Raw genomic sequence first — 12,258 nt, forward strand, 5'->3', positions numbered from 1 at the left:
ATAAACCCTTATACAAAAGTCGTCTAAATCAAATAATATTATTTTATAAATAAAAAGCAAGTGGATGAGCTTTTTTAATTTTTAGTTATCTTTTTTACTTTAATTTTATCATTGCTTTCTCTTTTATATGCAGAAGATTGTACATGTCTTTATAGATTATTTTGATATAGTATATAGCATTTTTCAGTTGAAACCTAGTTTTATTCTGTATCTAAATAGATTTGTTATAATTGTCTATCTAAATTTCTGCGATAAATGAGCCAGAGTTAATCATCCAATAAACTTTAATTTACTTATTTATTTTCTAAATCTGATTTTTGACCGAGAAAGAGATAGAGGTAACCACACCGGAGAAGGTGAGCAGATCTTCATTTCCAAGAGGTAACCGCTTAAATTCTTATTTCCGCTGAATCCTAGAAAACCCCCACTACTTCCCTTCCGGTTAAACTCGCTCGCCCTCCTCCCCGCCCCCTTTCCCACCTCCTCCTCCTCCTACCTCCGCGAGCGGCGCACGCTAGGACTGGAGCGCGCCGTTCGGGAGCTTGGGTCGCCGGAGCCGGAGAGGTGGGGAGAGGGATGGGTCAGGAGCTCAGCTGCGCCAGATCGAGCCAGGAGCACGAGTTCTTCAGCGCCGTCCAAGCCGGCGACTTGGAGGTGGTGGAGTCCGCCCTCCACCTGGATCCCGCCCTCATCCACCAGTCTACCATCTACGACCGCCTCTCCGCCCTCCACATCGCCGCCGCCAATGGTCGCGTCGAGGTTGGTTTCTTGCGCGCGCTCTCCCTTTCTTCATCTCAGGCCCTTTTTGGTGGAATTTTGGTGATTCTCCGGTTTTGATCTCTGGATTTTGGATGCTTTCAGGTTCTTTCTATGTTGCTGGGTCGATCTGTTAGACCTGATGTCCTAAATCGGAACAAACAGGTGAGGAGATCGTTTCATGGTTTTCTTTGTTTCTGCTGGTGATCTTTATGCATAAAGGTGTGACCTTTGCGTGTCCTTTGTATGATTTTGTGGTAAAAGACTCCCCTGATGCTGGCTGCGATGCACGGGAAGATTGCCTGTGTGCAAAAGCTTCTCCAAGCCGGGGCAAATGTATGCCAAACTTCTCCCTAATTCCGTATCTTTCTCACGTTCTCTGTGCCCCTGAAGTCTTGAGCTTCGCTGGCAATATTCATCTAGATTTACTTTTATTGGTGTTAGATTTTGATGTTTGATTCGTTGCATGGAAGAACATGCTTGCATTATTCTGCTTATTACGGCCATTTGGATTGCTTGCAAGCGATTCTGTCGGCAGCTCAATCCACTTCTGTAGCTGATTCCTGGTGGGTTTTTCTTTACAAGTCTTCCATTCACAGTTGGTTGGTGGCTATGATAGATCTGGATCTTAAGCTTTTCGGATTCTTCTAATCATTCTCTCTTTATGTGTTTATGTTTTCAGGGGATTTGCTCGATTTGTAAATATTAGAGACGGCCATGGAGCGACTCCTTTGCACCTGGCTGCGAGGCAGAGGCGGCCTAATTGCGTCCATATTCTTTTAGACAATGGTGCTCTTGTTTGTGCTTCCACCGGTGGATATTGGTAAGTTCACAGCTTCACCCTTCCCCCTTTTTTCATGTGCCTGTTTCCATTGTTGGGGTTTCGTGGTAGAGGGGTTGTGAGAGTAGCTACCAACTCAGTAGGTCTTGAACTGCAGTTGCCCAGGAAGCACTCCTCTACACTTGGCGGCCCGCGGGGGATGCTTGGATTGTGTCCGGGAATTGCTTGCATGGGGAGCTGATCGGCTACAAAGGGATGCATCCGGGTAAAGATTCTTTCAACACCATTCGTGCCACTCAAGTTGGAAAGTCTTACAGTTTGATTTCTTATTGTGCTAGCCTGGTGTTTCGATAAAAGTTACCAACAAGTTATCATAAAATTATTTTCAAGCTGTCGAGTAGACTGTCTCTCCATTTCAAGATTTTGTGTATGAGGAGCTCTAATTAGAGTGCCCTTCTTGGATCTACTCTGCAGATCTGGATCTCTTTAGGATCTCGACGCTGGCAATGTTCCCAAACTCTATATTGACATCTGTCTGTTGTTTTAGAACCGCCGAACCGTGAAATTTACTGAATTGGTTCCTATTATGTCATCTTAGAAGCTATAGATTATTGTCACAAATGTTCCTTTATCCTTTTCTTGTCCTACTCAATTATGAGTCTTGACAAACCTTTTTCTTAAGAGTAATTCTCCATCAATTTTACTCATCCCGATCTTATATCTTGCTTGAATCACGAAGTCGTTCGCTTGAAATGATCATTCTAACCATGGGGTTTTGAATCTGGCGAGCTCTTTTGTTAGCTGATATCATATAATTGCTGATATCTTGAGGGGGAATTCTTTTTTGTTTTCCTTTTTTTAATAAATTTACGCTGGTTGGCATCTGCAGGAGAATACCATATGCTGTTGCTGTGAAGCGAAACCATGGAGCATGTGCGGCCCTCCTAGATCCAACATCGGCAGAGCCTCTGGTTTGGCCTTCGCCATTAAAGTTCATCAGCGAGCTGGATCGAGATGCAAAGGCTCTGTTAGAGGCAGCTTTGATGGAAGCTAACAGGGAAAGGGAGAAGAAGATCTTGAAGGGGACGGCGTATTCCTCGCCATCCCCTGCACATTCAGAAGATGGAATTGATGATGATATCTCCGAGGTAGCCTATGATCCTTGCTTTTAGTTTCATTCTGAATCGAATGACGACCACCCTATTCCCTTCTCAATAGATCAGTAATTACCATACTTTTACTATAATGCAACTAGGATGCATGCTGGTTTAGTGGTAGGCGTGTTGTGTTTGAGGCGATGATAAGATGAACCGAACTCTGTTAGTATTTGATTCATCTGGTGAAAATTTCCTGCAGACGAGCGACGCGGAGGTCTGCTGCATCTGCTTCAGCCAAGTCTGCACCATTGAGGTCCAAGACTGTGGGCACCAGATGTGCGCACACTGCACATTGGCTCTATGCTGCCACAACAAGCCGCATCCGGCGACCTTGTGCCGACCAACTCCGGCTTGCCCCTTCTGCCGCGGCAGCATAGCCCGGCTGGTCGTGGCCAAGGCCAGGGATGATGGAGACAAGGGCAGCTCAAAGCTGAGGCGGTCGAGGAGTTCTTGGAATTTCAGCGAGGGAAGCAGCAGCTTCAAAGGCCTATCATCTTCTGCCATGGGATCATTCAGAAGGATGGGTCGTGGTTCAGGACGGATAGACGATAGCAACGATATGTTGGGCAAGCCTTAGCACACCCCAATACACGAAAGCTTGAACAGTCAGTCCATGGCTTTTCTGCTGTAGATTCTCTCATTCTGAAGCCAAAAGCAGATGTCAAATAAGCACCCCAATACCATCGTGCTTTTGCCAAATCCCCGGGAGTTCATGTCTACTTTCGTAGCATTGTTAACCTCCAGATCCACCGCGATTAGGGTGGTCTTCTTTCTTTGGAGGGTGGAGAAGATGGGCTGCACTTCTGCCTCTCTCTACTTTCATAGCTTCAGAGATGTATGATGGAACTATTCAAATCTAAAAGACTGTTTGGCCGTCGGCTATCATGTGGCTGCTATGATATACCACAGTTCGGTGGTTCGTCCGTATTAGCTTTGCATTGCTCTCGTGTGGTCTGTGTCCCAAAATTGGCTTTTTAGGTGGCCGGACTTGTGGGATCCCTTGGATGATGCGGGCACCTGGCCGAACTGCTCGAGCTAAGCATGTCTCTATTATTTAAAGATAGCGTGGCACCTAACTTTGTCGGGGGTGGGGCCCCCGAGATCTACCAAGTTGTCGAGGTGTATTGGAACGTGGAGGAGCCTCCCGTACCCTACCTTTGGAGATTTCTCCTTGTTCTTTTCTTCCTTCCCTCCGTGTGAAGGTAATAAAGAAAGACCTGGCTTGTGTGGATCCCATCAGCCTTACTATCAGATGAATGCTTTCTGGGTCGAACTTCGGTTGGAGAGCGAGAGATGGGCTGGTGCTATTGGGTCGATGGGTTGGAGTGGGGCCCAGTTGCCGTGTGAAGGAAGGATAAACATTTTAAAAAAAATAAAATAAAGGAAGAGAAAATTATCATAAAAGTCCAAATGGCAGCTGTTAAGCTCTCTCCATCATCGCATTGGTGTTGCTGGTTAGCGGCATCCATAAAATCGACGGGAAATTAATTCTCCACCCTTCCGAGGACTCCTCTGTAACAAAAAAGTCCTAAAATCAAAGCATGATGGTTCTTTTTTTCGGTTTCCCTCCCCCTAGCTTTTTAGATCCCGAATCCATCAAAATATCTACTTCACCAGTCACCCTCACAATTATATCGTAAGGATGAGGCTGGAAGTTCAAGCAAACCACACGAAATTGAGAGTGTAGTGGCATGCATGTGAAATAAATGAAGTTCTTTTTCTTTTTTTCTTGGTAGAAGTAATAAAGTTTTAATTAGCCAAACATATGTACATCTAATCATCAGATTATTAGTTTAATGAACAACAAACTTAATGAGCAAGATGTATCCATCTACACTTTTTATTTTCTATATATACAATGTGCGCGGCGGATAAATAAAGATATGAATGTAGCCCAAGATCTCTACTACTTAGGTTGTAAGAATTCGAGCATCATCTGTCATTTTTATTGGCAACATAACTCTTTCTCCATCCAAGTCAACTTTGTGGTAGGTTTTATTAGGAAAAGATAATTCTGTAAGATTATTTTTTGGATTGTGAAGATATTCATAGAACAAAGTCGGTAGGTATATAGCGAAATTTTTTATGCTGTGAAACTCTGACCTTTATCCAATTGATCATGAGGTTGGTATTAAATGGCAAGTGAACCTTAGATTCGTTTTCCATCTATCAGAATCTTGCATTTATTTACATTTTCGAGCTGTCCACCAGTCTGTAAAAACTCATACAAATTGGATTGTGAAATATCTGCTGTGGGCCCTAATATATGCACAAAATAGCAAGGCCTAGGGTTTGTGATCGAAATATCTAATGTGCCCCATGGAAGTTTCCGTATGATATCAGAAAATGTAACTTCCTAGCGACAGTTTTTCTTAGGATATTTTTGGGAGCCTATCAAGACTCAAATGCAAAGAATAGGTGGATTCGTCCCTACGCCATTGCCTTGGACACGGTAGCTCGGTAAACTCATGACCGCAGGACCACGAAATTAGAATGCCTGCAACCAAGACCACATGGGTAGACTATTTCATTTTCTAGGGATAAGTTGAGTAGGCAATTGTCCGTATCCACTCCGTAGTTATCTTGGAGCAAGGGAAGATAGGTAAAGTTAGACGAGATGGTTGAATCAGATAAAGTTGCAGCAATCAATTTTCTCATACAAATCAAATAAATAAATAAAATATAAAAATAAATATTGATACTTCACATACATTAAACAAAATAATAGCCGAAGACTTAGAACATAACAAACCAAATTTTTAATCATAATAGAAACATAATAAACAAAAATATTATTTTTTCAAGAAAAGATGCCTTTGAAATATACTCTTTTTTTTGTATAAACTATATACAAACTTAATATATATAGAATTCGAGAAACATTATTCCCTCCGTTTCTAATCAAGGATATGTTATAAAAATCAATCCGGATAGGTCACAATCCTGTACCTATATCCAAACTTGACGAAGTAATAGAAGACGGACTTGGGGAACAGAGACGAGAGCACCGAAGGAAAGAGAGCCAGAGAAAGTCAAGGTTCCTGGTTAGACTAACCATCACATATTCAATGGCTGCCAGCCACCTTCCTGTCATCGAGTCAATAGACAGAGGATCAGAAAAATAAACATAAGGCGCCCAAAATGACGCAGTAGCCTGCATGGAAGAACAGAGCGAAGAGTAGTACGAGAACATTCAATGAACATTCAGTAAAACAGAGGGTCCGCTTCTTACTGTTTGTTAACGGAAAGTAAAAGAAGGAAAAAAAAAGGGGGGAAAAGTTTCAGTAGAAGAAGACGATGCCTTGGTCCTGGTTCACCTTTCCCTCACCATGCCTTGAAGAAAAAGCTCTTGCAAGTTATTGCCACACCACACGCCATGCGTTGGGCCAAACTATGCACAAAGCTCACCAACTTCCATACTTTGTTTTGAGAGGAAACAAGGCTTCATAGTTTATTATGGATGAGAAGTGACAAAAAGTGTGGAGATCCTCGATTCTCCTTTTAGGCATGCGCATCTCATTTTGGAAGCAAAGCTTAGGGATAAGAAGGATCTAAGCAATTTAAACCTTTTGGGATGTCCATGCTATGCTTGGAGCTTAGTTCAATGATTATTAGCACTATGGGGGAAAGAAAACGACCATTAATGCTCGAGCATTGACGAGTGCTCAAACCAATTACTACGACTGCTTACATCCACTACGACACGCAGAACGGAAGAAATGGAATAAATCACAGCAGGTATTTGGAGGCGAGCTAGTAATTTATTAATAATTTCAGGCTTCGGACAGTTCATATATAATTTCTTTTAAGCTGGTCTGGAGAGGATGGAGCTGGATATATGTGGGGAAAAAACAGTAGCATTTGGCAATATGAGACATCTTTTCCTCAGCATTTTAAACAAAAGAAAAGAAGCTTGATTACAGCACCCTCCAAACGATTAAAACGCGCGCACACAACAGAGAAAAACCAAAATAAAGGCTTTACAAGGACCAACCTACACAACTATGTGAGAAACGTATGTAACAAAGAATATAACAATCTCAAGACAGCGTAAGCTTCATCTAGCAAATCACGAAAGTAAAATGGAATAAAAAAAAATAACCAATACATGCAAGGAAGAAACGCCAGAATATTTTCCTTAAAAAAGGGCATGAAAAATTACGGAATTATGTTTGCCCAACGCCATGCGCGTCAGCAGTGCAATACTAATGTTTTTTCTTTTTTACACCGAGAAAGACTGCAATACTAATTGAATAGCACAAATAGAAACAAAGCTGCATGCAGATTGTGGACTCCTTTCATAATGGTTAGGGGGCATTTGGTATGGGATGATCTTCCCAAGATTAATTGTGATATAGATAGAACAGATGAGATCATTGCGTTTGGTTGTACTATGACGATCTTACATGGTAGTGATCCTAAATTATCCCCATCGTTCAAATCGCTGCTCAACTCAGTGATGAGATACTCATCATTGAGATCGAAAATTCAAGATCACTCTAGATCAGTGATCTTAGACTGAAAGTTGAGGACAAAAATTCTTTTCGAACTAGTAAAAAAAATTGATATATCAATGTACTGTTAATATATTATATCAATGTTATATTTATGATACCATATTATATTATTAATTATATTATTATCATATTATTATTCAACAATAATTTTAAATTATAATAGAAATATATTATTATATTTTATATTCATATAATAAAAATATTTAATATATTACTTCAGTGGTGATCGGATATGGGGGCACCAAATGCCACCTTAACGTTTATGGAATAACCCCGGCAAAATAAAATAAAATAAAATAAAATTTGTGGCATGACCTCTCGGAAAGCAAGAATCTAATGAAGGAAAAGAGGATGCTTTAGCTTTCCGGCAGACCTACCCAGTGCTTTGAGCCTCTGGTCTTTATCACACGGCTTCAAACTTTCAATTGGCCTTTGGCCCACAAGATTTAACACAGCACCTAAATCTGGACTTAATCGATTATTTTGTACTCATCCCATCGAGTCACATAAAGATTGGGCATCACCTAGGAAGAGATCAAAGCTCTCCTTCCATTTGCGTCACAGATCATGAAGCTGATGCTATGCTTTAAAGCCTGTGTAAAATGCGATCCAAGGGAAAGATACAACCCGAACCCATGCCCTCCTTGATGAGCTGGGCGGCCCAACTGCGACCCAACCCAGCTGGCCCAAAATAAGCACGCTCAAGTGCGGCGACCGGGCAGGAGAGAACGCCGGTGCTTGGTTGGAGTGCAGGGCTCGCCGATTTCACCCTCTGGGTCGGCTCCTCGGCGCGACATGATAGGTCATCAAGGGCGGAATCGAGGTCAACAAGACGGTAAGTTTCCCCTCGATCTTCTTCTTCTTCTTCTTCTTCTTCTTCTTCTTCTCTGTTGGCTTCTGCGTTGGATCCATTAGCTTCCTTCTTTTGCTTTGCTCGTGAGTGCGATGACTTGAGGATGTATAGCTGTTTGGTGGTGTGTTCGCAGGCCACTGCGAGGAATTTGCAGCAGGCGATTCTTTTGCTCGAAGTAAGTGTTATCCCATAAGGCCATAACGTTCGCAGATAGAGCAGGTATGTTATTGCTTAATTTTCTTGTTGAGGGTTTGACGTGTTTTTCGGAAACCTCCATCATTATCCTCTTATCATTTTTCGGAATCCTCTATCCAACATTCCGACTTCTAGAAGCGTTTTAGAGAAACGTCTACAGTTTGGAATTATAGAATGGAAAGCTCGGCCCATGAAAGATGACAACAGTCATAGCAAGGGAGAGAGCGGTGTCAACTTTTTGATGCGGTTCGTATGTTGATTCTCAATCCATCTTAAGATCACAGATGTGGAGGATATGTTTGATACATGTCGTATTTGTCTGTAATAAAGACAAACTCAGGGTTGGTTCTCCAAAAACAAAAAGGGGGAAAGAAACTCAAGGTCGAGAAGCTGTTTTGAGTAAATATAATGAAGATGTTGGGAAGGGTTGTGCTGCATTGCGTGTAGCCTTATGTTAATCGTTTACATCAACTCATCAAGAAAAGTGCAGAGGTGGTCTCTTTACATGTGCAATAAAGATTTTGGGATTTGTTTGAGATATTAGTCTGATGAATCATCAACTACCGGCAACTCATGTCATCCGAAAGCAGTGCTAATTTGTGCATCATAAAGGTAATATTAAATTCTTATAGAAAATTAAGAGCCATTTTATTCATCACTAGAAAAATTTGTATTTTAGTCATATGATTTGAATTGCTTGTGCTCTTATGATAATTATATCAACGTAAAATATTTTAAGCTTCTATTTACGAGATTGTCGCACCACGCCTTGTTTATTTATCTTAGGGGCAGGCATTACTAAAGGTGAACCTATACAAATTAGGTCTGTAGGTTATGCTTGAGACTTGTCTTAAAGTGTCTCCTATACTACTGGTTTGGATATGCAATTTTCTTGATACTAGTGTGGATTTTCTTAAATTCTTGATCTAAAGACAAAAAAATATCTCCATAATTTACTTTTTTACCCTTGTAATATACTAAAGACCAACTTTAGATCATCATGCTCTAGTTCAACCACTCTAGAGAGTTAAGGTACTATAGTTAGTTGTAAAATTTTAAATCCTATGGGACGGAGATATCCCGGTTCCTATAGAACAGGATGCCTCACCATCCCACCTCATCGCAGCATCGAGAGTCCTGTAAGTACCTTTCTTCTTTCCTCTTTCCTCTTTCCTTTTCTTTCTTTTTCTTTCCTCCCTTTCTTTCCTACCTTTTTTTTCTTTCCTTTTTCTTCTTCTTTTTCTTCTTATCCCTTCTCTTGTTTCATCTTTCTCCTTCCTTTTTTTTATTCTTTTCCTTTTTTTCTTCTTTCTTTTCTTTCCTTCTTCCTCCTTTTGACTTTTCCTTTTCTTCATCTTTCTTTCTTTTCTTTCTTTCTCTTTTTTTTTTTCTCTTCTTTCTCTACATGGATGAGTTTCAGAATTCCGACCCCATGCCAATCTCGTTTTCTCCCAAGAATGGGAGAGGATGGCCCCGACACTCCGTCCCGCCGGCATTTAAAACTTTGGTTGGCTGCTTACATTGCTTAGTCTATAAGATCCTTAACTACAAAAAGACCTACAATAATTATGATGAAATTGAAAATTTTGGATTATTTGGAAAACTGCACTGATGAACAGAAATCCTGATTCCGTGTTCTGAAGAGGCCACAAGGTAAATGCAAAGAATCCAAAACCTTTATTTCGTTGGTGGAATCTGTTTAAATTAGACGCTGTTATCTGTGTGCCCAATTTGTTCAAGAAATGACTGATAATTTTTTTGTTGGGATTCTCCCGACTAGCTTCTTACCAGATGCCATGAAGAACTTCTCACATATTTTGAAACAATAAATACAGAATTACTGATTGAAATCTGAAGATGACATGGTATGAAGCATGTAAAATGATCTCAATTACTTGCAAGAATTATATGTGTATTGGAATCCATAGGATCGTGCTCTGACAAAGCATGTTACCTTGCAAATTATACAATGATACATGCAAACGGCTTGATTTTGGTGATTAATGGTGGATGTTGATTTTTCCATGAAATTGAAGTGCTATCAGGCACAAAAGCATGACTAGGTTATTTGTTTAAAACAATACACATATAATTCTTGCAAGTATTTGAGATACTTCTAAACTATTGATATATACTTCCCATCTGTCTGGCCTTCAGAACAGCTCTAACAAAATCAGAGACTTCTCTTGCATCTAATTCTTAATGCTACAGTGCAGTTCTTGCTTACAAATGTCCATATAAATACATACTTACATACACGTAAGCTATTACTTAATTGTTGATTCCTGACACATTGTTTTCTATAAGACAGCAAGAAAGTTCTGTTACTTCTAGGCTACATCTTACCCTTCCCTTGCAGCAGAAAAGCCAGGGGAAGACAGTCGTCCTTAATTTGAAGTCAAGCATGCCAGATTATTTTGATAAAAATGCAAAAGTTTTGACTGTGGGAGTACTTGGGCCCCTCAATTATCTTCCCCATCTTCTACTACCATCCAGTGTACAAATATTTCGGCTATGTGGGCGAGCATGCCATTAATCTGTCCAACCTATGCTCTGTACTAGTGGTGCTTCCACTGTTATCATGGAAACATTCTTCATCCATGGATTTAACCATGCAACCTCACCTTCGACTAATGCATTCAGAAACTGTGCCTTCTACTGGACTTTCTGCATTCATTGCTTGCTATGCGAAAAACCACCGGCTTTATACACCTGCGAGTGATACGCAAATGAACATTGGTTTTGGATATGGGTTGATTTGCCAAGTTTCGAACTTCTATTGCCATCTCTTGTTAAGGAACCTTAGAAGCCCTGAAGGCAATGGTGGGTATCAGATTCCTCATAGGTTGTCGTTCAAAATTTTGACATGTTCGAACTACACTATGGAGATCTATCAGTGGCTTGGTTTCAGTATTGCGATGCAGACAGTAGCAGGTTACGTTTTTCTTGCAGTAACTGCTCTTATAATGGCTGATTGGACTCTTGAAAGCACCGCCGGCTGAAGGTAAATATCAGTCTCTTTCATGTTCCAGATGTTATCAAGTAATTCTACGTCTACATTTTCAGTTCAGCTCTACATAATGGATGGTCATATACCACCATTATAATGTCACATTAATTTCCTGCACACTAAACAGTCAAGACTTTTATTTTTATTTTTTAAAATTCATATTATACAAACTGATTGAATTGCTGGACTTTGCATGCTCTTAATCAAGCTTTGGTTAATCAAGCCATCCGCTGTTTGGGTTGTCAGTCTCGGGGCTACAATTTCTTTACACCTGCTGCTTTTCCTGCAGTTATTTGAAGGGAAAGAAGGAAGAACTAGGCACCCATGGTGCTGGGTTATACTTCCTCCATTGATCTGAGCGACGGCTGTTTGAGTTGGTTTCTCTATTCTTAAGACCCACTCAGTCATGGAACCTTGTTAGTCATAGCTTAATATTTCTGTTCCAACGAGTTTGTATTTCCGGAACTTTTAGTACCGAGCATAATCGTCTGTTGTTTATGCCTTCCACTGCATACCATTTTTTGTTTTGTGAATCAGTTTTTGATGTGTAATTCTCATCCTAGGATTTCAATCAATCGATCCTCTTGATCATGAGTGTTTTTAATTTGTTTTTAGATAGACTCGTGTGGGCTTGTGTTTAGTCCTATATCAGTTATTTGTAGAAAATCTTGCGTACTTATACAGAATTAAAGAACCTAAAAATATCTTCTGGCTAGCTTTTTTGGGTGAGATCCTGGGTTGTGACAAATGATATCAGAGCGGACAGGGCCCATAGGTTATGTGGATTAGGGGACACTGCAGCACGGGTTTCTGGAGACTGACCATGAGCCTATCGTGGTGCTTGTAATTAAATTTGAATGGATTTGAACATTTAGATTGACGAGAATGTTAAGGCTTGAACGGAAGAGTATGTGAGGACATATGTGGGCGTGTATTTAGTCCACATTGATTATTTGCCGAGGAGATCTTGAGTACTTATGTAGGACTAA

The 12,258-nt window shown here is 40.6% G+C and overlaps 1 protein-coding gene and 1 pseudogene across 2 annotated transcripts; both read left to right on the forward strand.

Annotated features, from left to right (window-relative positions):
- Positions 1-400: 400 nt before the first annotated feature.
- On the forward strand, positions 401-3,579 carry LOC103721978 (E3 ubiquitin-protein ligase XB3-like). The gene is made up of 8 exons (XM_008812374.5): positions 401-759; positions 862-921; positions 1,021-1,092; positions 1,201-1,322; positions 1,439-1,579; positions 1,695-1,802; positions 2,427-2,685; positions 2,894-3,579. Exons 1-8 carry the CDS (start codon positions 577-579, stop codon positions 3,269-3,271), a joined length of 1,323 nt encoding a protein of 440 aa, XP_008810596.2. The 5' UTR covers positions 401-576; the 3' UTR covers positions 3,272-3,579.
- A 4,528-nt stretch (positions 3,580-8,107) lies between these two features.
- On the forward strand, positions 8,108-11,860 carry LOC120112917 (very-long-chain enoyl-CoA reductase-like; annotated as a pseudogene). The gene is made up of 4 exons (XR_015974484.2): positions 8,108-8,283; positions 8,395-8,871; positions 10,571-11,263; positions 11,559-11,860. The product of XR_015974484.2 is annotated as a very-long-chain enoyl-CoA reductase-like (transcript).
- Positions 11,861-12,258: the final 398 nt, after the last annotated feature.

Source organism: Phoenix dactylifera, chromosome 17 (assembly GCF_051530095.1).
Source record: "Phoenix dactylifera cultivar Ajwa chromosome 17, Ajwa_hap1_PhDact_Kaust_v1.1, whole genome shotgun sequence".
Classification (NCBI taxonomy): Eukaryota; Viridiplantae; Streptophyta; class Magnoliopsida; order Arecales; family Arecaceae; genus Phoenix; species Phoenix dactylifera.

Excerpts from the sequence above, each read along its gene's own strand:
- LOC103721978 (XM_008812374.5), top strand. The coding sequence starts at position 577 with ATGGGTCAGGAGCTCAGCTGCGCCAGATCGAGCCAGGAGCACGAGTTC. Across the intron at positions 760-861 it reads CCGCCAATGGTCGCGTCGAG|GTTCTTTCTATGTTGCTGGG; the intron begins GTTGGTTTCTTG and ends GGATGCTTTCAG. Across the intron at positions 1,803-2,426 it reads CTACAAAGGGATGCATCCGG|GAGAATACCATATGCTGTTG; the intron begins GTAAAGATTCTT and ends TGGCATCTGCAG.